This window comes from Gorilla gorilla, chromosome 10 (assembly GCF_029281585.2).
Source record: "Gorilla gorilla gorilla isolate KB3781 chromosome 10, NHGRI_mGorGor1-v2.1_pri, whole genome shotgun sequence".
Taxonomy (NCBI): Eukaryota; Metazoa; Chordata; class Mammalia; order Primates; family Hominidae; genus Gorilla; species Gorilla gorilla.
The window spans coordinates 44,099,504-44,123,322 of NC_073234.2; the positions used below are offsets into that span (position 1 = coordinate 44,099,504).

The window sequence follows — 23,819 nt, forward strand, 5'->3', positions numbered from 1 at the left end:
TGGTTTCAGAAGTTCCAGTCTCACCACTAACTAGCTTTGTGATGTTCAACAGGTTACTTAAACTCAGAAGTAGACCTCAGTTCCTAGTCTGTAAAATGGGGTTAATCACACATAAGATGGGAATTTTATCTGCTTTCTGCCCTAGCTGTCACAAGCAGTATAAAAATGAGAATGTAGTTTAAAAACTTTAAAGTGCTCTGAAATGTAATATTTATCAATAATAGGTAACACTTAATGGTACTTAATATGTACCAGGCATTGCTATAAATGCTTTACATGTCTTATATTTGTTTAACCTTTCCAGCAACATTAATGAGGGAAAAAAATATCCAACATCGGATCATATTTCCAGTAACAGAGCCACTATTTTAACCCAGGCAGTCTGGCTCCACGTCTATGCTCTTGTCTACTATGCTTATACTGCCTCTCACATGAGTCAGAAACTTGAACCCTGGGTTTAGGGGTTGGGAGAATCTATATAAGAGATAAAAGACAGCCGGGCGCAGTGGCTCACGCTTGTAATCCCAGCACTTTGGGAGGCCGGGGCAGGCGGATCACCTGAGGTCAGGAGTTCAAGACCAGCCTGGCCAACGTGGTGAAACCCCATCTCTACTAAAAATACAAAAAAAAAATTAGCCAGGCGTGGTGGCACATGCTTGTAATCCCAGCTACTCGGGAGGCTGAAGCAGGAGAATCGCTTCCCGGGAGGCAGAGGTTGCAGTGAGCCGAGATCATGCCATTGCACTCCAGCCTGGGTGGCAAGTGAAACTCTGTCTCAAAAAAAAAAAAAAAAAGAGAGAGATAAAAGACATTCATAAGGGTCTGTAAGTTTCTTCCCTGGTCATTTTCACAGGACTGTTGTCTACAATGGATAGAGCCTTTCTTCAAGGATGATGGGACCTAGTAGTCCCATTTATCTGTGAGACAGTTGAGAGCCAAAGGATTTAGGAAGAGAAACAACTCTTATACCAGTCGCATGGGCATTTCCATCATAGAAAATTAGGAATAGTATGCATTGTTGCTGTCTCCAAAGCCCCTTGAAGTCTTATAAAAGTCATACTATGAAGCTTAAGCTCCCAGAAAACCAATTGCTCTTACTCCCTAGGTGATGGGCGCTACTCCCTTTTGGGCCAGCCATTACAGTACAATCTGTCCATCTGCCCTCCCTTGCTCCATGGCCAGTCAACTTACACGGTGCACCAGGTAAGGGTGTCCACCAGCAACTGTAGAGCCATCAGACCCCTCTTCTTATTTGGGTGCCTGTGTCTGAGCTTCAACCAGCTGGGTGTACAAGGGAAATAACACAGAATGAACAAAGCAGGAGCCTTGCCCTACCTCCTATACTCATGTCTCCCACCCAACCCCCATGCCAAGAGGGAGGGGCTCCCTGTTTCTCAGTCGCTGCTCCATGGCCAACCTGACTGCCTAGTGGGGTGGGGTCCTCTGGGTTGGTGCTACTCCACAATCTCTCAGACAGACATTGTGATGCAAGGCAGTCAATGTTGTTTACATGGGATGAGAGTCGTCTTTCAAATGTTGAAGGGACAGAGTGGATTGAAGCATGGAAACCGGGGCAAGAGACAAGCACTCAAATCTGCCTCCACTGACCTGGGGACAGCAGATGTTGGTGAGTCACGGGATGCTGAATCCCCAAGAGAAGGTGCCCACCCTTCCAGCGCTTAATTACCAGTCCAGCATGGGTGGGAAAAGCCAGCTTAGGATGGGGAGTGGAAGTGGGACCCTTTGTGCTCAAAAGCAAGCAGAAACTGGAGAAGTGAAGTATCTCAGTCCTCCCTACCAAGCCATCTCAGTTTCTGAGGAAGATCATGGTAAAAAGTGGGAATAACACAATTATGGGAGTTGCGTCTTATTAACAAAGAGTTTTCTAATTAGTGTCCTGTCCTTAATCTACGACATCTACCTTTGGTAGTCCTAGACCCAGTTTAGGAGAAGATTGGTAGAGAATATGGGGGAGGAACTCTCGTCCTACGAGCCTCCCACTAGGTGAACAAGATCTGTCTTGGGATTTGGAGCAATTTCCTAAACAAGGAAAGGAAGGGAAACTTGACTTCCTGAGATGATAAGAAGGAAGAATCTATTTGAGCCAGCCTCTGAGTGGGAAGGGAACTATGGAACATATTTCAGATTGATACATTATTGTTAAAGAACATTAGCAAAAGCCACATTTTGTTCATAGCAGTAGCACCTTGTGAGAGAACTGAGGTATAGGTTCTTAGCTCAGAAACCCAGGATTCTGATTCCCTGTCCCTTCTTTCCTGCATCTCTGGGCTGGGAGAATAGAAAGGTTCATTTGTTTTTCTCCTAGTTGCCCTGATCAGAGCTGGGATGGTGGGGAGGGGAAGAAAGGGCTGAGAGAGAAAGGCCAGGCTTTTGAAGACATTGTATACAGACTTAGTCAGCTGGACACTTCTCTGCTGGGCTGCTGTCAAGTCCTTCCTGTCCTATTCCTCTCACAACCATGTCCTCTCTCCTCCCCTTCCAGTCCTGGGGCGGGTGCTGGAGGTGACAGATCTCCCTGAGGGCATCACCCGTACTGAGGCGGACAAACTCTTCACGCAGCTCGCCATGTCCGGCGCCAAGATCCAGTGGCTCAAGGATGCTCAGGGGCTGCCTGGAGGGGGTGGGGGGGACAACAGTGGGACTGCTGAGAATGGCCGCCACTCGGACCTCGCTGCCTTGTACACCATTGTGGCTGTGTTCCCCAGCCCCCTGGCTGCCCAAAATGCCTCCCTTCGTCTCAACAACTCCGTGAGTCGCTTCAAACTTCGAATGGCCAAAAAGAACTATGACCTGAGGATCCTGGAGCGAGCCAGCTCCCAATAAATGGAGGAGGGGAAAGGGACTGTCACAGAAGGAGCAAGGGCAGGGTGGAGGGGGTTGAAGGATCCTGACAGACCATGGACAGAGGCAGGAAGTAAGGAAACTGATGTTAAACTGGAACCTAAGACAGTGATGAAGATGGAAACAGACAGATACCTACACTGGCATTGGACTCCTTCTTGCTCCCCTGCCATGGGTCCTCTCTTTTTCCCTGGTTGACCCCCCTTGCATCACTCTTCTTCCCATCTTCTTTTTTTTTTTTTTTTTTTGAGACGGAGTTTCGCTCTTGTCACCCAAGCTGGAGTGCAGTAGCATGATCTTGGCTAACTGCAACCTCCAGCTCCTGGGTTCAGGTGATTCTCCTGCCTCAGCCTCCCAAGTAGCTGGCACTACAGACACGCGCCACCATGCCCGGCTAATTTTTGTATTTTTAGTAGAGACGGAGTTTCACCATGTTGGCCAGGCTGGTCTCAAACTCCTGACCTCAGGTGATCCACCTGCCTTGGCCTTCCAGAGTGCTGGGATTACAGGCGTGAGCCACTGTGCCCGGCTTCCATCCTCTTCTATCATTTTTTTAAATCTCTTCTCCTATCATAAAATTAATTTCTGTCATATTTTTTGGTCAGGTAGAATTGGGAAAGTCCCACACTGTCCTCCTATTACTTTAACATCCCAAGCTTCCTTTCCTTTTTTGGTCTTTATGAATATATTTATATGGACAGAATTAAGATAAAATTGATTGCCCCATTCTCTCACTTCCCCATCTTGTCTTCCTAGACCCCACAGAGTTAAAACTTGGGATTCCCCCGGCCCCCCCACAACACTTGTATATTGTTTGTTTGAGGTTCGTGCCGCAGTAACAGACACAGTATTTAATTGCACATACAGATGTTTGCTGGGTATATTCACTGTAAATTTTATTTAATCTGTTTTTTTGTTTGGGGGTTATTTGGGGGGAGGTTGGTTTTGTTTTTAAATATAAAAAAAAAAAATCTGTCACTGGACATCAGTCACTGTTTCTCTGTTGCCGCCCTGGTATGGGTAAAGGGTTGGAGGCCCTGGGTAGGTATAGCCCTACAGCTGTTGGAGGTGTTTGTTGTGGGTTGGGATGGCTTTCTCTAGCATACGCACACTATTTTAACACCATTCCCTCTGTCTCATCCTCTTCCCTGTACACGGTTCTGATAGATGGCTAGATCTTTAATGGGACCATGGCTTTGGGCTCTCCCGGTTCTGCCACTGTGGTTCATCGAGCATGTCACTTCTCAACTCTGGATCTGTGTCCAGATCAGTAAAATAAGAGACTTGGACTTAGTAGGTGACCTCTAGGTTTCCTTCCAGACTATTAATTCTGTGGTACTGTGTACTCATTTAGGGCCCTTATAGTTGAGTTTTGAGATGGGGTCTTGCTCTGTCACCCAGGCTGGAGTGCAGTGGCAGATCTCAGCTGACTGCAGCCGCCTCCCGTGTTCAAGCGATTCTTGTGCCTCAGTCTCCCGAGTAGCTGGGATTACAGGCGCGATCCAGCATGCCTGGCTAATATATATATATATATATTTTTTTTTTTGCTATTTTTGGTAGAGACAGGGTTTTACCATGTTGCCCAGGCTGGTCTTGAACTCCTGGGCTCAAGTGATCTCCCGCCTTGGCCTCCTAAAGTGCTGGGATTACAGGCATGAGCCACCACTCCCAGCCCAGCTCGTCTTCTGAAAACCCTTTAGGGATGGAGAACTTGGGCCTTTCTTTTTTTTTTTTTTTTTTTTTGAGATGGAGTCTCGCCCTGTCGCCCAGGCTGGAGTGCAGTGGCGTGATATCTCGGCTCACTGCAACCTCCACCTCCCGAGTTCAAGCAGTTCTCCTGCCTCAGCCTCCTGAGTAGCTGGGACTACAGGTGTGCCCCATCGTGCCCAGCTAATTTTTGTATTTTTAGTTGAGATGGGGTTTCACCATGTTGGCCAGGCTGGTCTCGAACTCCTGACCTTGTGATCCACCCGCCTCGGCCTTCCAAAGTGCTGTGATTACAGGCGTGAGCCACCGTGCCTGGCCACCTTTCTTTAATCCTAAAGCTGGAGGATTGGGTTTTACCTGTCAGGGACAGAAGCAGATGTTTATTACAATGAAAGCTACAGCAACTGAACTCGCAGTGCCAAGATGCTGTATTATCCAAACATGCTCAGCAGTCCTATGTGGCTGAAAAAAGATGAAGAGCAGAAGTCATCTTGCCTGCAAGATGGAGCTTTTCCTTTAGAGCATCTCAAAGCAAGCCCTGTTGTTCTGCAGCCTGTCAGAGCAGGGCCATTAAAGAACCTGCAGAATCAGAACCATCCTGCACCCCCTTTTCAAACTCCCCCCTTAAATAGAAAAAAGTAGTGGGTGAGAATGACAAAGCACGTTGCCCTGGAAATCTCTTGGGTCCAAGTAGCTGTATCCCTAACGATGATCCTACAGGAGCTTGCCTGACCCAGTCTCCAACACAGTCCTTTATTTCTTACAGATACAAGGAATAGAGCAGCACTGCATTGCCACCTCTAAATTGCTCTCCCCTGAGATGGGAGTATCTCCTCTTTCATCCATGTCACAGCCCAAAGAGAAGAAGGGTGCACCCCTGTGAGATGAGAATGGCATCTGTCTCTTTGATCCATCAGTTATATACTGAGGCATCAAAGGTGGGAGATGGAATCAGGGAATCAAAAGGGTTTAGGAAGTGTGAGGATTGGCCATCCTACCTTTAAGAGTTTGCAGTTCTCATGAGGAAGGGGACATTACTTACAAATGATTTAAAAAATTCCTTATGTGGCAGCTATATGCTTCTGTCCAGTGTTAACTGGCCCTTTTTAATAGCCCTGGTAATTCCCTTCAGTCTGAGGACAAAATTTTACAAGAAGGAGGGTGGGGAGATGTCTCTGGGAGCTGCTGGAGGGAATGAAGCAATACTACATATTCTTCACTTTCTTACAGGATAGCAAAGTACTCCTCCAACCACCTACAGATAAAAAGCAATCTAGCCATGCACGGTGGCTCACACCTGTAATCCTAGCACTTTGGGAGGCCGAGGCAGGCGGATCACCTGAGGTCAGGGGTTCGAGACCAGCCTGGCCAACATGGTGAAACCCCATCTGTACTAAAAATACAAAAATTACCTTGGCGTGGTGGTGGGCGCCTGTAATCCCAGCTACTTAGGAGGCTGAGGCAGGAGAATCGCTTGAACCTGGGAGGTTGCAGTGAGCCCGGATCGCTTCATTGCACTCCACCCTGGGCGACAAGAGCAAGACTCTGTCTCAAAAAAAAAAAAAAAAAAAAAAAAAAAGACATCTAGTATGGCTGATAGGAGAGCTCTATGAGTTCAAATTAGTCTTTTTTTACCCTGTCTCAAAAAAAAATGAAAAATAAAAATAAACTCCCCTTAAATGTTAAATGAGCATGAACAGAAACTGTCCCTTCCTGAATTCAGCCATTATTCACCTGTTCGCCTTAGATGAAGAATCAAGGAACAGCAGCTCTGGGGGGATGGGAGGAGTTAGGGTCCGGCCCTGCCCCAGACCTCTCAGTGTCCAATTTCTCTGTGTCAGCTGTGTTTCTCAGCTGTCCACTTTCCTCCAGCCCTGTCATTTCAGCCCTGACACCAAGGCAGGAGGCTAGGAGGTCTACAAATAGCGACTGGGTAGCTGGTGTGAACACAGGGGGTACTGGGGGGGCTTAGCCCCCAAGGAAGAGGACCAGTTTTTCCCCAGCACCACCATCAAGGCCTCGGGGCTCCCAGCTCCCTCTACAGACTGTGGACTGACTTAGGGAATCCCGAACGTAAGTTACCTCTTCATCCTCTTGATTTCCACGACTGCTCACCCCAGCTGCCCTGATCTATAATCTACTCAGCTTCTTCATTTCTCTCCTTGTCTGTGAGTCTTTTGGGTTTTAGGCGTAAAATTATTATTCTACTCTAGGATGAGTTTGGATTGAAGGGTGGGGTGGGGGTGGGGGTGGGGTGAAGGGAATGAAGTAGTAAGGGAAGGAAAGGCTCATATTACCCTGAAAACTTAAAATAGCTGAGCCCTGAGGCAGGCTGGGACAGAACTAGGCACAGGGCCCCCAGGGCTCAAGAAAAAAGTAGGGGAGGACAAATGTCTCCAGTCCATCCTTCCTTGTGTGCACATGAGGACACACATTAAACCTCTTGAAGAGAGGAGATCTGGGAAGGTATGCATCACATCTCTGTTGCCCACAGATTCCCAGGAGAAACAAAGTACCTATAGGAAAATGACGTAAACCATGCAGCTTTGAACACTGTGTAAGGGCTGTGAACTATGGGGTCGCCCCTCAGGATGGAAGGATGAGTATCAGTTTGAGGAACTAATTGGGAAGCTCTTTAGTCTGTTGGGCTTCTTTTTTTTTTTTGAGACGGAGTCTTGCTCTGTCACCCAGGCTGGAGGGCAGTGGCACAATCCCGGCTCACTGCAACCTCCGCCTCCCGGGTTCAAGCGATTCTCCTTCCTCAGCTTCCTGAGTGGATGGGATTACAGGCATCTGCCACCACACCCGGCTAATTTTTATATATTTAGTAGAGATGGGGTTTCACCATGTTGGCCAGGCTAGTCTTGAACTCCTGATCTCTAGTGATCCACCTGCCTCAGCCTCCCAAAGTGCTGGGATTACAGGCATGCACCACCACGCCTGGCCATGTTGAGCTTTTTTCTAGACCTCCATGAAATCTGTTAATAAAACCTGCCAAAGGATCTGTATTTGGCCCAGTGCAGTGGCTCACGCCTGGAATCTCAACAATTTGGGAGGTTGAAACAGGAGGATTGCTTGAGCTAGTTCGGGACCAGCCTAGGCAACAAAGCAAGACCATGTCTCTACAAAAAATAAAAAAGTAGTCAGGTAGTGCGCACCTTGTGTTCCAGCTACTCAGGAAGCTGAGGTAGGGGGATCGCTTCAGGCTGGGAGGTCGAGGCTGCAGTGAGCCATGATCACGCCACTGCACTCCAGCCTGGGTGACAGAGTGAGACCCCATCTCAACAACAACAACAAAAAAATCTCTCATCACATTTCTCCGAAAGCCTCCCCTTTGAGGACCACCCTACTGCAAGGGACAGAAAGGGAGAGAAGAATGAAAGGGATTAGATTTCATAGTGGGGTCCAACCTCTTGCAGGATGACAGAAAAGGAGGTGCTGGAGTCCCCTAAGCCCTCCTTCCCAGCAGAGACTCGGCAAAGTGGGGTGAGTCTGGGCCTCTGACCACTGGGTGTGGGGGGCTGGGAAGCCATTACAGCTGAAGAAGAGTGCTTAAATTGATCTCATTTGTGTGTGACTCATTTTTTGCTGGCCAGCACCTGCAGTCCCCGATACCAATACCCCCTAATCCTGGGGTACATTCCTTGCCCGAAACTAGAAAACTGTCTAGTTTGCTCTAGCGCCCCCCTACTCTAGAGAGGGTGACAAGTCCTTTTAACATTGGGTTTTCTTCACTCCCTCCCTCAGCTACAGCGGCTAAAGCAGTTACTCAGGAAGGGTTCTACAGGGACAAAGGAGATGGAACTTCCCCCAGAGCCCCAGGCCAATGGGGAGGCAGTGGGAGCTGGGGGTGGGCCCATCTACTACATCTATGAGGAAGAGGAAGAGGAAGAAGAGGAGGAGGAGGAGCCACCCCCAGAACCTCCTAAGCTGGTCAACGATAAGCCCCACAAATTCAAAGATCACTTCTTCAAGAAGCCAAAGTTCTGTGATGTCTGTGCCCGGATGATTGTTCGTGAGTCATGAAGGGAAGTGAAGAGAGTATGATATTGAAGGCAGAGGTTTGGGGAGAGGGCATAGGAGAGGAGTATTTGTAGCAGATGGGCTGTGGCTAGAGTTGGTGTAAGGCAATGCTATTAGAGATTGAGCAAGTAGGGTCCCAGACAGAAAAGGAAACCTAAGAGTAGCAGCAGTGGTACAAAGGGAAAGGGCAATCTGGAACCTTATCTGAATTTTCTCCCCCTTTCCCAAGTCAACAACAAGTTTGGGCTTCGCTGTAAGAACTGCAAAACCAACATCCATGAACACTGTCAGTCCTATGTGGAAATGCAGAGATGCTTCGGCAAGATCGTGAGTAGGCTCGGGAGAGCAAAGTGTAGAAAGGAGGGGACATGGCCACGCGTGGTGGCTCACGCCTGTAATCCCAGCACTTTGGGAGGCTGAGGTGGGCGGATCACGAGGTCAGGAGATCGAGACCATCCTGGCTAACACAGTGAAACCCCATCTCTAAATACAAAAAATTAGCCAGGCGTGGTGGCAGGTGCCTGTAGTCCCAGCTACTCAGGAGGCTGAGGCGGGAGAATGGCGCAAACCCGGGAGGCGGAGCTTGCAGTGAGCCGAGATTGTGCCACTGCACTCCAGCCTGGGTGACAGAGCGAGACTCCATCTCAAAAAAAAAGAGGGGACATGTCACCAGCCAGCTACCCCTTGCTGGTCTCTCCTCCATCCCATTCATTTCTCTGCTTTTTCTTTCTCAGCCCATCTCTTTTTCTGAGAAAGGGTGAGCACTCCTGGGAGAGATGGGCTTCTGGACCTTACTTTGCTACCTCTAATGCTTCCTCTCATCCCATCCTACAGCCACCTGGTTTCCATCGGGCCTATAGTTCCCCACTCTACAGCAACCAGCAGTACGCTTGTGTCAAAGATCTCTGTAAGTGCCCTTTATGGAACGTGAGGGAATGGGCAAGCCTAGAGATGGTTTCATGCCATCTCTAGCTTTGGGAGCCAAATTCCGAAACAGAAACTTTCTGTTTCCCATAATTCTCCCTCAACCTCACATTTTTATATCCATTTGGATGCAGAGGCAATATCCCCATTTTACAGCAGAGGGAGATAAGATTTAGTTGCAACTACATACAGTTAGCAAGAGGTAGAGCCAAGACTGGAATCTTCAGTTGCTAGCTTCAGAATCTGTGCTCTTTGTGTGCAAAATCATTTCTAAGCAAGAACAAGGATTCTAGATTGTCCTTATCCTTACTACAGAGTCATATCAGACTCGGGGCAAGACCCAAAGGCTGCAGGCACCCTGGGCAGGTTCATAATTTGGCAACCCTTAAAAGCATATTCATTGACAAATTTGCTCAACATTTATTTGGAGGAGAGGCTGAACTCTGTGAAGAGCATGGGTGAAAAAGAAGAACCTATTGGTGAAAAAGAAGAACCTATTGGTGGCAGCACCTCAGCTTACACATGCCATTCAGCAGAACAAAAGCCAGTAGTTAAGGGCCCATTCTCCTTAGGAGAATAGTGATTCTGTGCATGTCTCAGCTCCCAAGCAAGCAAAGTTGTCTTTCAAACATCATATAATGCTTTGCCTGGAAGGAGTTCTAATAAATACTTTTCTCCCTCACTTTACATCACCAGTGATGTTTTTAAAGTCCTTTATAGATTGGTGTCCTGGGTATTGCCTAGCTGACCCTTCCCTAATCTTCCCCCGCGGCGCCCCCACCGCCACCCAATACACACATGGGTATCCATCTACTCAATCCCACCTCTCCCTTCCTTTCCTCCAAGCCTTTCTCTGCCTTCCCAATAATGTCTTCTTTCTCCTCCCATTCGATTAGCTGCTGCCAATCGCAATGATCCTGTGTTTGAAACCCTGCGCACTGGGGTGATCATGGCAAACAAGGAACGGAAGAAGGGACAGGCAGATAAGAAAAATGTGAGCACTGTACCTCCCCACGAGGTCCCTCCCAGAGATCCCATGGAGCAGGTCATTTTCCCATTTGGAAAGCGACAGAAGTAATAGATTGTCTTCCCCTAAAATTGCACAAAACTCGGCCGGGCATGGTGGCTCATGCCTGTAATCCCAGCACTTTGGGAGGCCGACGCAGGTGGATCATGAGGTCATGAGATCAAGACCATCCTGGCCAACATGGTGAAACCTCGTCTCTACTAAAAATACAAAAATTAGCCAGGCATGGTGGTGTGTGTCTGTAATCCCAGCTACTTGGGAGGCCGAGGCAGTAGAACCACTTGAGCCTGGGAGGCGGAGGTTGCAGTGAGCTGAGATCATGCCACTGCACTCCAGCCTGGGTGACAGAGTGAGACTCCATCTCAAAAAAAAAAAAAAAAGCCGGGTGAGGTGGCTCACGCCTGTAATCCCGGCACTTTGGGAGACCGAGGCAGGTGGATTACCTGAGGTCAGGAGTTTGAGACCAGGCTGGCCAACATGGTGAAACCCCGTCTCTACTAAAAATACAAAAATTAGCCAGGCGTGGTGGCACACACCTGTAATCCCAGCTACTCGGGAGGCTGAGGCAGGAGAATCGCTTGAGCCCAGGAGGCGGAGGTTGCAGTGAGCCGAGATGGTGCCACTGCACTCCAGCCTAGCCGACAGAGGGAGACTCTGTCTCAAAAAAAAAAAAAAGAAGAAAAGAAAAGAAAAGAAAAAAATTGCACATGACCCAACAGACATATTTTTGCATGCAGTTTTAGGGGGTTTTGGAAACTGCTGCAGCTCACCATGGGCCTCTGGTTAAGAATTCCAGCCATAGATTATGTTTTCTCAGCTTCCTTCTGAAATTGTCAGATTAGCCACCACAACCACCTGAAGGCTAGGCCCAAAGTCTTTGGCATTGCTAGGTGACAGAGGCAAGAGCTGTGCTTTTGGATGTAGGGAAGAGAACTTGTTATGCCAAGTAACTGGAGAATTCTAGAGCCATGCAAGTATCCATGAAGATCATCTGGTCTGACCTGTTCATTTTACAGATGATGAAACTGAGGCACAAAGCTACTGGCCAAGATAAACCTCATTTCCTTTTGTAACAGGGTTACTAGGTTGGTAATGCCATAGATTTGCATTCAGTTCAGCAAGGAATTTGTTAGAATATTCTTATATCTTTCTGGACAACCAGGGTGGACTAGTATGGATGATGGTTACGGTTAGATGGACTCCTAAAATTGGTTGAGTGGCAAACCCAGAGTCTAGGTCCGTTCAGCATTATACAGCTAGAGGGAGATTTCTGATGCCTTATAACATGATTTAGATATAATGAAGTTACAAATTATATATTCATCCTGGGTGTGGTGGCTCACGCCTGTAATCCCAGCACTTTGGGAGGCCGAGGTGGGCAGATTACCTGAGGTCAGGAGTTCGAAACCTGCCTGGCCAACGTGGTGAAACCCTGTCTCTACTAAAAATACAAAAATAAAAATAAAAATAAAAAATCCAGGTGTGGTGGTGCTCGCTTGTAATCCCAGCTACTTGGGAGGCTGAGGCAGGAGAATCGCTTGAACCCGGGAGGCGGAGGTTGCAGTAAGCCACTTCACTCCAGCCTGGGGGAGAAAGCGAGACCCTGTCAAGAAAAAAAAAAAAAAAAAAGGAAGGAAGGAAGGAAGGAAAGGAAGGAAGGAAGGGAAAAGAAAAGATAAATGTACATATTTGATCAAAAAAATCAACTGCAAAAAACAGAACTAGAAATCTGGCCTCAAACTTGTTGATATGGAGGTTGGACACAGATAAGGGATTTCTATGGAGTGAATTAATGACTTGTAAGGCACTAGCAATGTGATATGGCTGCTTCCAGAAAGGCTAACATACTCTTGGGTTATATTCTTTTAAGGGAATTATAAAAATTGTGCTGCTCTTTTTTTTTTTTTTTTTTAAGATAGAGTTTCGCTCTTGTTGCCCAGGCTGGAGTGCAATGGCACGATCTCGGCTCACCACAAACTCCGCCTCCCGGGTCCAAGCGATTATCCTGCCTCAGCCTCCCGAGTAGCTGGGATTACAGGCATACGCCACCATGCCTGGCTAATTTTGTATTTTTAGTAGAGAGGAGATTTCTCCATGTTGGTCAGGCTGGTCTCGAACTCCCGACCTCAGGTGATCCGCCCACCTCGGCCTCCCAAAGTGCTGGGATTACAGGCATAAGCCACCGCGCCTGGCCATGCTGCTCACTTTTTACTTACACACTGGAGTATTTTTAAAGGCTGACAGCATAGTCAAGGACCTGGAATCTGGTAGTGAATTCCCTGTTATTTAGCTACATTCAAGCAGAATGTGGGTGACCCACCTGATAGGATATTTTAGAGAAAGTCCCTGCATGAGAGAAAGTCCCTGCATGGCTGGGCACAGTGGGTCATGCCTGTAATCCCAGCACTTTGGGAGGCCAAGGCTGGTGGATCACGAGGTCAGGAGATTGAGATCATCCTGGCTAACACGGTGAAACCCCGTCTCTACTAAAAATACAAAAAATTAGCCGGGCGTGGTGGCGGGCGCCTGTAGTCCCAGCTACTCAGGAGGCTGTGGCAGGAGAATGGCGTGAACCTGGAGGCGGAGCTGGCACTGAGCCAAGATTGCGCCACTGCACTCCAGCCTGGGCGACAGAGGGAGACCCCGTCTCAAAAAAAAAAAAAAAAAAAAAAAAAAGAAAGTTCCTGCATTAGGCAGATGGCTGAACTAGATATTTCCTCCAAGGCCTCTTCCAACTCTTGAGATCTCTGAGATCCCATTATTCTATAGTTCTCTGACCTGATTATAGACAGCCAGGGCATGTGTTCCCAAGACAGCGTCTCCCTAACTCTGGTGCTCCATCCAGCCTCTAGCAGCCATGATGGAGGAGGAGCCAGAGTCGGCCAGACCAGAGGAAGGCAAACCCCAGGATGGTGAGTGTTACCCACCTCCATCCAGAGATGGAGTAGGATCAGAGGCTCAGCTGTGGAATAGAGGGTGGAGGAGCAAAGGGCAGGCCAGCTTTGGATAGACGAGGCCCTTCCACAGAAGGATAAGAGAATAAGAATTGCCCTCCAGGAGACAGACAATTTGTTGGTGTTTCCTATCCCAGGAAACCCTGAAGGGGATAAGAAGGCTGAGAAGAAGACACCTGATGACAAGGTAAGAATCCTTCCTCCCTGCAAGGAACCCAGTTCTCTCCCCAGCCCAGCTCTGACACCACTACTCATGGCCCTGGCAGAAGCTCACTCTTTAACTCCTAGGCTTCCCATCACTTTTGACCCACTCTCTCCATCACCTTGCACACCCACCCACAACCAAAACACTTCTCTCAGTTCAGGGACCTAGAAGAGAGTTGGAGTGTAGAGTGTGTGGTGAATGTCCCTGCCTTGGAATCCTGCCCCTCAGTGTGGGGTAGAGGAGCCCTAAGACTCATCATTCCCTTTCACCCCCAGCACAAGCAGCCTGGCTTCCAGCAGTCTCATTACTTTGTGGCTCTCTATCGGTTCAAAGCCCTGGAGAAGGACGATCTGGATTTCCCGTGAGAGGCCTTGGGTCAGGGGGCTGGTACTGCGGAGTGAAGAGGAAAGAACTGGGTTCCCCCAAGGGAAAGGAAAAGGGGGGACTCAGGGCTTGGAGCCTATTGATGCTGGACCCGGGGCACAGCAGGGGACCTGCTATGTGAGTGAGGCCCCTCCCTTCCCCTGCCAGGCCAGGAGAGAAGATCACAGTCATTGATGACTCCAATGAAGAATGGTGGCGGGTGAGAGAAATGGCTAGGGCTAGGGTGGAGTGTGGGTTGAGTCCAGAACCCGACACTGAGAGATGGACTCTCCCTACTATCTTCCCTAGGGGAAAATCGGGGAGAAGGTCGGATTTTTCCCTCCAAACTTCATCATTCGGGTCCGGACTGGAGAACGTGTGCACCGCGTGACGAGATCCTTCGTGGGGAACCGCGAGATAGGGCAGATCACTCTCAAGAAGGACCAGGTAGGCTGTTGCCCCAACCCAATCCTAGGCCTGAATGCTCCCTAGCCCACCACACTCCTTGGAGAGCTTAACCATTAATAAGACTAGGGTGAGCCCCTGTAAACCCCGGCTCCCCTGCTGTCCTCTCCTACCTTTTCCTTTGATTCCTCTCCTACTTCTGATCCTTTAATCTTCTAGATCGTGGTGCAGAAAGGAGACGAAGCGGGCGGCTACGTCAAGGTCTACACCGGCCGCAAGGTGGGGCTGTTTCCCACCGACTTTCTAGAGGAAATTTAGGCGTGCGGGCGCCTGCAAGCGGGAGACACCCACACCCCATTCTGGGCGGGCCCAGTGGAGTTTGGGGAGGGGGGCGAAAGCAACGGGACTGCTGGGAGAGGAGGGGTAGGAAGGCCCGCCTGAGCGCGACGGGGCTGCCGGGAAGGGACTGGTTCTCGCCCCCTACCCCAGCCTGGAGCCTCGGATACCTGCTGCCCAGAGCAGCCCGGACCCGAAACCTTTCAGGCCCCGCTTGCAAGAGCTGGAAAAAAACGCGTATCTACTAGGAGGAGCCAGGGACTGGGGCGGGGGGCGGGGGGCGGGGGCGAGGGAGGGCGAACTGTCGAATGTTGCGAATTTATTAAACTTTTGACAAAACTTAGAAAAGTTGTTATTTAACTGGGGTTGAGGAGAGGGCCTACGGAGGGGTGGAGAATCCTCCCTAGCTGTCCCGCCTCTTTACCATCGGGTAACCTGAGACCCATCTGGGCTGAGGTTGGCGGGAGGTGGGAAGTGCGCCCGCCAGGTGAGGCCTCTGTAGTCAGTAAAGAAAGGGGAGCGCGGGGCTGGAGTCGCCGCCCCCGCGCCCCAGCAGTTGGGAGCAGGATCTTGTAGTAGGGTAAGTCCCCCCTTGCTCTTGGCGATTTAGCCGCAGGCAGCCCCTTGCATTTCGGAATCTGGCTTGGCGCCGAGCTAGGCCGCCAGGGGGCGATGCAAGATCTCGGTTGGAGAGCGAGGGATGGGGAGGGGGTGGAGGGTGGGTAAGGGGAGACAACCAGGGACACCAAGCCCGAGACCCTGGGCCTGGGAGGGGGTGGGGTGCGTGCCGTCTCCATGGCAACACTTCCTCAAGTCCTCCGAGAACCGAGCTAGCTAGGCCGGGGGCCTAACCGCACCCGCGCGGCCCCTGCCCTAACCCTTTCCGACAGGTACCGAGTGAGGACGGAGGGCAGACAGCTAACCGGCTCTCGCGGAGACACCCCTGCGGAGCACCGAATGCAAATGTTATTATTTGCATATGCAAATATGCAAATACGCCGGCCCTGGTCAGGGCGGCAGGTGGCGAGGAGCGGGAAGGTGTGGGGAAGGGAGCAGAAGGAGACGAGGAGTTTGGGGACCTGAGAGCGGACCCAGTGAGAGGCAGGCTGGGGTGGTCGCTGGAGTGGGGCAGGCGTGTGGGGGGGGGTCTTGAGCTCGATGCCGGGTGGGGGAGGGTTGGCTTGGCCAGCCAGGAGCTCCTCTTCTCGTCTGCCCGTTGTCTGCCAGGACTGAGGTTGGCACCGCCTAGCAAGGTTGGCAGCGAGAGCCCGGGCACCATCTGCTGCTGGCGGGGGGAGGGCAGAGGCTCAGCTGGGCTGGGGAAGAGGAGGCCTGGGACGGGCGCGCCCCCCTTCCAGAAGGCTGAGGTGTGATGGGGGTAGGGAAGCACACGAGAAGACTCTGCAGAACCGGGTTCAGTTTTCTGTTCCCTTTGCCCTTGACGGTCCCGGATGCCTGAGGGGGTGGGGGCGGAGTCATTAAAGAAGACCCCCCCCTTTAATCGCGATTGAGCTGGAATAGGAACAGATCACAGGCAAACTCACACACCAACCACACGCAAATCAAGCATTCTGTCCTTATCCTTCCTTGAAATCCACCTACCAGGAATGTATGAGGGGAGGGACCGCGAGGGCTCGGGTTGTCTCTATTCATCAAGGTCTGAGGGACTCAAAATCAGAGCCCCCCGAGATCCTCGAGAGCCCCCCGCCAATGCTAAGGCAAAACCAATTTACTGGCTCATTGGGCGGCAATGCTGGTGTGCGGATGCCGAGAAGCAGGGAGAGCGGCTGTTCTCCCCCAACACTCGGGGGGCGCCCCCCTCCCTAGCCTCACTGAGCCGGCAGCTGTCCCTAATTAGAGCGGCGGTTTAATTGGATTTATCAGCAGTTAATAGGAAATTAAGCAAAGGGCCCGAGAGAAGGGGGGCGGGAAAAGCGGGAAAACAGGCTGTGCTGAACTGGAAGGAGGGGTGCTAGGGTACCAGGGGTGGGGACATGTGACCCAGTGTCCCGATCGAGCCCCACGGTCACACCCTCCCGTCAGTACTCACCAAGACTGTTAAGCCTTGGCCCGCGGGCCAGAGAGCAGGTCTCCAGAGAGGGCGGCAGGCGTGACAGCGACCCTATGTGAGCTCCCAGCGCCCTCCATCCCCCTAAGCGGCGCCTGGGTGATGGATGATACTGCCGCACTCTGCAAAGGTCATAAGTCTGGGCCAAGGAGCAGACTGAATTGAAAACAGATCCGAGGAAGGGCCGGTAGTGGGGAACAAGACAACCGGCACCCCAACCTCCTCCACTGCCCACTCCACTCAGCGCGCGCGCGCGCACACACACACACACACACACACACGTGCCCCTTGAAGTTGGAAGACTGGGCAGCACGGGGGGAAAAGGCAGAGTACAGAGTGACCCTTTCTATAAACCCCACCAGCAGCAGTGTTGGGGATCCTGAGAATCTCCCGGTGCAGCTCCACTGTTCTCTTTAGGCTCTCCCTCCACGAAACTGCCCGATTTGGGTCAGTGGGGTCCGCCGGGTCTGCTGCTCAGGGGCAGCCCAACGTCGGCGCCACCCGCCCTAGGGGACAGTCAAGGAAGCTTGCAGACAGCTAAGCCCTGGTGCACGGGCCTCCTAGTCCACAGCCCCAGGCGCCTCCTGTCACCAAGACCTCATCATACTGCTAGGCTAACAAGGCCTGCTCCGGAGACCCTGACGACCTCCCTGCCACATTCCACCCCTCAGGGCACAGATGGCAACTCCTGCATATGCTAAGGTGTGCTAGCCTCTGAGTGGGTGTGGGTGGGCTCTCCGTGCCCCTGGCAATTATGGACGTCTGTATCTCCGGCGTGTGGTTTGTGTGTGTCCGTTTGTTCCCTGGGTATGTGAGGTGTGTCTACCTGAGCCCCAGGTGTGTCCGACTCTGTGCCCGGGTGTGTGTCTGTGCCCCTGAGTGTGTCTATATCTGTCGGGTTTGTCCACTTCCCCGTCCCCAGCTCCCATCTGGGTGATTTTGCCCGGGTGTGCCTCCGCGTGGGGGCGTTTCCGTGCGTCTCCGCCTGCAGGTCTGTGTATGTGTGAAAATCAGGAAGAGCCAGCGGGGAGTGTGTGTTGCCATCGCGTCTCCGCCTGCAGGTATGTGTGTCTCGGTGACAGTGCGTAGGCGTGTGCCTGGGTGTGAGCCGCGCGGTGGCGTGTATCCGAATGACAGTGTGACGCACGTGCGCGCGCGCGTGTGTGTGTGCGCGCGCCGGGGTGAGTCTCCCGCCCCCACTCCTTCCTTTCCCCATTTCTATTCCTCTCTCCTCTCCCGGCCAGCTCGGCTTCGCCGTCCGCATCATCTCCATCCATTATTGAAGAAACAGCCGCGTCCGCTCCAATCACATCAACACCCCCGCCCCCTCTCCGTTCCGCTCGCCCCGCGGCCCCTCTGGGTGCTGAGGAGAGGGGAAGCCAAGGCGCGGTGGGGGCGCCGGGTGGGAATGGGCTTATGACCCTTGCCCCAAGCCCGGCCAGGAGCCGGGACGCCGGGGTCCCCGGCGGAGAGCGCTTTGCATAAACAGATGGCGCGGGCGTCTTTGTCTCACTCGTTCGCTCACCGCGCAGCTCCCGGCTCCGCTTCTGTCTGGCTGATGCAATCATGATCATCTCGGTGCCTCGGGACTCGGCGCCCTTAATAATGGCAGAGGGGGTCAGGGGCCCCGGGGCTCCCGAGCAGATGCTGGGCCCTGTGTCTTCCTTTCCGGGCGCCCCTCCATGTCCCACAGCCGCAGCGGGAAGATCAACGCTGCGCGGAGTTGACGGGCATGTGTAGGTGACCAGGAGGAGGACCCCGGGCAGTGCCCCGAGGCGTCTCCGGGCTGCCCTGTTGGGCTGCTGCAGTCCCCAGAGGCAGCAACCCAGAGAATAGGAATAGAGCTGGGGAGTGGGGTTGGGGAGAGACAGAGATAAAGACAGAGACAAAGAGAGGCATTAGTAAAGAGAGACAGTGAGATGGAGAGATGTGGAGGGAGGGAGCGAGACACAAAGAGACACAGAAAAACCGATGCAGAGGGACAAAGCCAGGTAAGGAAGGCAGCAAGAGGGAGAGCAGACAGACACAGCCAGAACAGGGAAGAGAGAGATGGACATACCCAGAGACAGGAAGCAGACAGAAGGCAGAAAGAACAAGAGGCAGAAACAAGGGCAGCCAGAGGCTAGGACAGGCCGGGTCAGAGGGCTTAGGGCAATCTCGAATCTGCAGCCGAGAAGCAGAGATGACGCCCCCGCCTGCCCGGCCCCCAGGCATCTGAGGATGCCCATCCCCAGAAGAGGAACCCGCCTGAACCCTGGGTGCCAATTGTGGCTGGAGAGATAGGAGCTTCCGCGTCCCCTCTCCGCCCTCCGGTCCCATCTCACACCAGAAGAGTGGAGGCTGCGGGACCCACTGTCTTGGCGGCGGGAGTGGCGGAGTGACGGGCTGGGCGTGGACGGACACTCCAGGCACCAACTTAGCGGCCCGAACGCCGGGAGTGCAGGGTCGGCACTGCCCGACAGGGGGTGCCCAAGGCCTCTTCCCCGAGCTTGGGGGCCGCTCGGCCTCCAGGGGGCGCCCGAGCCCACGGCCCCTGCAACACGCTCGATCCGCCCTCTGTGCCCCGGCGCGCGGATTGGGATCCTGGTGCGGGTTAGCGCTTGGAGTCCAGTCCCAGCGGGATCCCGGGCCGCGCCTAATCTGCGGCTAATGACTCCTGCGGTCCCTCACCCCGCTGGGCCAGCGTGGCCTGAGTCCTCGTGGTGGGAAAGTGTGGAGAGCGAGGAGAGATGGGATCCGGAACCCAAGGAGTCCTGTATTCCAGATCGGCCCCATGGGCCACGAGCCAGAGACGGGAACCAAAGATGGAAGGGGGCTTAGAAATAAATTCACAGAGACAGGGACCAGAAGCAGGAGAAGGGTCAGAGAGTGGTGGAGAGGCGGAGCGGAGGCAATAATGTAACGTTGCATCTCGGTGAGCGGGGCGGAGGCCCAAGGCCGGAGGGACAGCGGCGGCTCTGGAAAAGGAGCGCGACGGAGAATTTGGGACCTGGCCGGGGTCACCGGAACTCAGAACAAAGGGCACAAGGAAGCAGGCGAGGGCCCCTGAGCAAAGGCGCAAGGACCAGGCGCCCCTTCCGGCGTCCTGGCTCCCCAGCTGTGCCACAGAGAACCAGATGTGCAGCCCAGTTGTGCGGCCGCTCGAGTTTGAACTCTGGGATTGTTTTTTGGTCCCAGAGACTGGAGGGCTGGGGTGCGCGGGTGACAGGACACGCCCTCCCTTCCTGGGCCCTGGAGGCGCGGGCTCTCGGGAGGGCTGGGCTGCTGGAGGCTCTGACAGCCCGTCAGCCCCGCTCCCCCGCCCCCCACACACATCGCAGCGAGTCTCTGTCTCTTTGTTCTCGCCGTGTCTCTGACACTTTATCTCATTATCCGCCGGAGGGAGGCGGAGAGCCCGGGACCCCGCAGCCTAATTACAGCCGCGCTTGTCAGAGTAGGGGGCGGCGGAAGTATCAGCGCGAAGGAAAGGGAGGGGGACCCTAGAAAGCGCCCTCTCCCTCCCTGTACCCCGACGATCCCAGCGACGGGTGCATAGCTCGCTCCCGCCCGCGCCCTCCACAGGGCGGGCTCTGGAGGGGGAGGTGCTCTGCAGGATCGGCTGCCAGGAGGGAGGGGGTGGTGGAGGTTATCGTGGGAGTGGGGAGAGATATTAGGACTCCGTTCCTACTTCCCTAAGACCCAAATTCCCCAGAGACGGGGGCTGTGAGCCTCCCCACCCCAGCAGCATAGCACACACCTGAGATGGTTGAGGACACGACGGAATCGCTTGCATTTCTGTGTCTGTGTCTTGTTCTCTTTCAGCATCTGTCCGATCTTTCCTGTTTCCCCCACTCCATTCCCTTCCTATCCACCCCACAGCCACAGGAAGGGGATGGCCTCCTTGGGCGGCCCCACCTTTACCCTACCCCAGGTAGGCAGAGCAAGCAAGTCTCTCAAGCCCCACTGCCATGACTGTGGTAGAATAAATAAACTGGCGTATTCTATCCTGATCCTGAGCCATGATTAACATACACCTGGTTCTTCCAGCCTCCAACCGCGATTCCAGTCCAACCACAACCTGAAGAAACCACTCAGAACAAGAGGGGCTGGGGGAGCTTTACGGTGTGGGCCTGTCTTCCTCCTTCCCCCACTACACTGTGGAGGGGACAGAACCAGGGTTCTCAGGACCCGCTCCTGGACAGCTCTAAGGGTGTCAGGGAAGTGCTGCACATGCCCTCACCGGCCCTAGCCCCTCCTGGTCCCACCTGTGAACACTCCACACATGCATTTTGCTAAGTGCCTGTCCCATGGCCATGCCTCCTCCCACATCTTATGGGGTCCTATGCCACTGAGGTCCTTCCCTCAGATGCCAAAAGCCCCAAGAATGATGGTGTCCCTTGGTCCAGGTGCAGACATCTGGAGGAGAGAGTCGGAGAGCAGAAACCACTTGGCTCCCAGACAATTCCCCTACAGGCTTTGGGCCTGGAATTGAGGAGAAAGTGAGCTAAGTAGGGGTGGGGTGAGTCCAAAGAAGCACGGGCTGGGCCAAGCTAAGCTGCTCTGGGCTGGGCTGATCCCTCCCCACTCAGGGGCGGGACCCCAGGAGGAGGGAGAGGACAGAGCCACTGCAGAGGACCAGACTGGAAAAACAACGCTATGGCAGGAGCCAGTCTTGGGGCCCGCTTCTACCGGCAGATCAAAAGACATCCGGGGGTGAGTCCTCAGAACCTCAGAACCTCTAACTCCTAACTCTCCTGCTGCCCCACCCTCCAAATCCCCCAATGCCTTGCCTTGTGCCCAGGTCCCTCCGCGCTCCTATTCTTCCCCTAAGGTTGCCCCAGTCTCTCTCCGAAACGTCCCTGTGTCCCACAAATCTACTACCTTGGACAGGATCGCTGTAGGGTGAGGGAGACCATGCCAGGAAATATGGTTGTAGGAGATTCCAGGGAGGGAGCACCAGACCCGGGGTGGGGTTGGGGTGGGCAGAAAAGCTTGTAAAGGGTGACTGGGAACTGCGGGGAGAGGGCTGACCCCAAAAGTGCTCTCCCTTTTCCCCGCAGATCATCCCGATGATCGGCTTAATCTGCCTGGGCATGGGCAGCGCTGCGCTCTACTTGCTGCGACTCGCCCTTCGCAGCCCCGACGTCTGGTAAAGGCCCGGCTTGGGATGCTCACGGGGGCCTGGGTGAGGCAAGATTGGGTGGAAATAGGCGGCCCTAGTGGGGATCCCGTGCCCTGCTGCATGCACCTTCAACTGTACCGACCGGCATCTCAGGGCTGGAGCCCACTGCTGACCTGGGAGACCCCCGTATCCCCTCCAGCCCACCTGGCCGCTCACTCCTCAGCTTGGCCCGCCCTGAAATGCGGAACCCGCGCCTCTCCCGGCCTGGTTGCCATGACGACGACGCTCAGCCAGCGGCGGGCTCGGGCTTTTGGGTACCTCTAAGTCCTCACCAGAGTACTGGGGTTGTGGCCGGGTGAGCTGCTGGGGGTTGCATTGGGGACCAGTGTGGGGCGGAGATTTCACACCCGGCCGCGGAGAGGGTCCGGAAATGAAAGGCGCACCCATGGCTTTATAATTCCCGGCACATCACCAGAAACCCAGCCCCTTGGGATCTGTGTCTGATTCCCACGACTCTGCTCTTAGGGTTAACCTAGGGTGGCAGGTAGCAAGTGGGAGTCCCTGGGCCCCGTTGTCAGTTTGTCACGCAGCCCCATGCTGACAATGGTGACAGGCTTCTTGTCTCACTTGTCAGCACCTGCTAATATGACCGTTCCTTTGTCAGTATCTGGGAAATGGGACCCCCAGGGCAGGAGGCAGGGGTACTGGGGTGGGGCCAGAGTCTCCGGCTGGAGCTTGGGGGTCAAATTGGGTTACAGAGTTCTGGGTCCCAGGGAGGAGACCCTAACCCTCCCCCCTCCTGCTCCACAGCTGGGACAGAAAGAACAACCCGGAGCCCTGGAACCGCCTGAGCCCCAATGACCAATACAAGGTACCTCTCGATGGCTCTAGGGTTGCCCCCCATCCTCTTATCTCCTGGTCCTGGCACCCACAACTCCCGTACTAGAAGCAAAGGGAGGCTTGGGGCACTCAGCGCAACCCCCTTTCCCTCTCCTCTTAGTTCCTTGCAGTTTCCACTGACTATAAGAAGCTGAAGAAGGACCGGCCAGACTTCTAAGCCAGGCTGGGCTGCCAGTGCCATGCAAGCCACAGCCAGCCAGCCCATCCACTTCTTCCACTCCTCCCCGCAGGCCCCAAGGCATCACTCCGGCCACCCTGTCCCGCTACTGCTTACACAGGCCGGGTTCCCACGCAGAGGGGAGGCTGCTCCACCCCTACTCTCCTCCCTTGCTCCCAGCAGCGGAAGCGCCTCTGACCCTTGGCTTGAGTCCCACGTGGGGGAGGAGGAGGCAGGCAGCACCAGCAGGGGTCCACCAAGAGCCCAGACCAGCCCCTCTGCCCTCCTACCCGGGCCTCGAAGGGTGTGGCACAGGCTACGTGTTGAGCGTGGCCTACGTGAGCCAACAAGAAGCAGGGGCCTCTGAGTGCCAAGCGACGTGGCGGGCTCCACGTTAGCCCAGGCTCTGGGAGCCAGCCCAGGGGCGGCGCTGCTCAGCTTGGGCTGGTCCAGGGCCTGCCCAGGCTGGGGCACCTTTGCCTCCCGAGGCGCAGCGCACTCCTCCCCTGCCCAAGCCTACTGCCTCCGGCTGCCGCCAGTACCCCCTCCAGCCCCACACCTGGGCCTCCCCCTGCCGCTCCCCTCCCTTGCTCCCCTCTGTCCCCAGGGATCAAACAGAAGCAGCCGTGGGCAAAATACAATTTCATTTAACAAATTGAATTTGCTGCGCCTGCTAATCACGTCTGGTGTCGGCTCTGATCAGAGACAGAAAGAGGAGGCTGCAGCCCCGGGGGTCCTTGTGGTAGAGGTGGTGGGAGGGGAGCGGTGTACACATTGAGGGAGACAA

The 23,819-nt window shown here is 53.7% G+C and overlaps 3 protein-coding genes across 44 annotated transcripts in view; all 3 read left to right on the forward strand.

Moving 5' to 3' along the window:
• R3HDM2 (R3H domain containing 2) overlaps positions 1-3,845 on the forward strand; it is a 176,998-nt gene extending 173,153 nt beyond the window's left edge. For all 37 annotated transcript variants that reach the window (XM_055359296.2, XM_019038068.3, XM_055359314.2 and 34 more), the window contains 3 exons: positions 1,106-1,203; positions 1,543-1,627; positions 2,504-3,845. In XM_055359296.2, the coding sequence (XP_055215271.1) occupies positions 1,106-1,203; positions 1,543-1,627; positions 2,504-2,844 (524 nt within the window). In that variant the 3' untranslated portion in view covers positions 2,845-3,845. The remainder of the gene's footprint in view (positions 1-1,105; positions 1,204-1,542; positions 1,628-2,503) is intronic.
• A 91-nt stretch (positions 3,846-3,936) lies between these two features.
• On the forward strand, positions 3,937-15,217 carry STAC3 (SH3 and cysteine rich domain 3). The gene is made up of 12 exons (XM_055359316.2): positions 3,937-6,642; positions 7,989-8,055; positions 8,317-8,584; positions 8,822-8,919; positions 9,427-9,499; positions 10,413-10,510; positions 13,389-13,455; positions 13,635-13,684; positions 13,978-14,063; positions 14,234-14,285; positions 14,375-14,512; positions 14,690-15,217. The coding sequence occupies exons 2-12, from the start codon at positions 7,990-7,992 to the stop codon at positions 14,786-14,788; spliced, it is 1,095 nt and encodes a 364-aa protein (XP_055215291.1). The 5' UTR covers positions 3,937-6,642; position 7,989; the 3' UTR covers positions 14,789-15,217.
• A 2,619-nt stretch (positions 15,218-17,836) lies between these two features.
• NDUFA4L2 (NDUFA4 mitochondrial complex associated like 2) lies at positions 17,837-23,687 on the forward strand. Of its 6 annotated transcripts, none has more exons than XM_063693885.1 (6): positions 17,837-17,935; positions 18,119-21,566; positions 21,914-22,002; positions 22,175-22,330; positions 22,786-22,846; positions 22,976-23,687. In XM_063693885.1, the coding sequence occupies exons 2-6, from the start codon at positions 21,510-21,512 to the stop codon at positions 23,030-23,032; spliced, it is 420 nt and encodes a 139-aa protein (XP_063549955.1). In that variant the 5' UTR covers positions 17,837-17,935; positions 18,119-21,509; the 3' UTR covers positions 23,033-23,687. The 6 variants fall into 6 exon arrangements, with proteins under 6 accessions (XP_063549955.1, XP_063549956.1, XP_055215292.1 ...); XM_055359317.2 differs by having other exon boundaries at positions 17,861-17,935; positions 21,443-21,566; positions 22,175-22,289; positions 22,976-22,993; XM_019038082.3 differs by having other exon boundaries at positions 17,869-17,935; positions 21,443-21,566.
• The last annotated feature ends 132 nt before the right edge of the window (positions 23,688-23,819 follow it).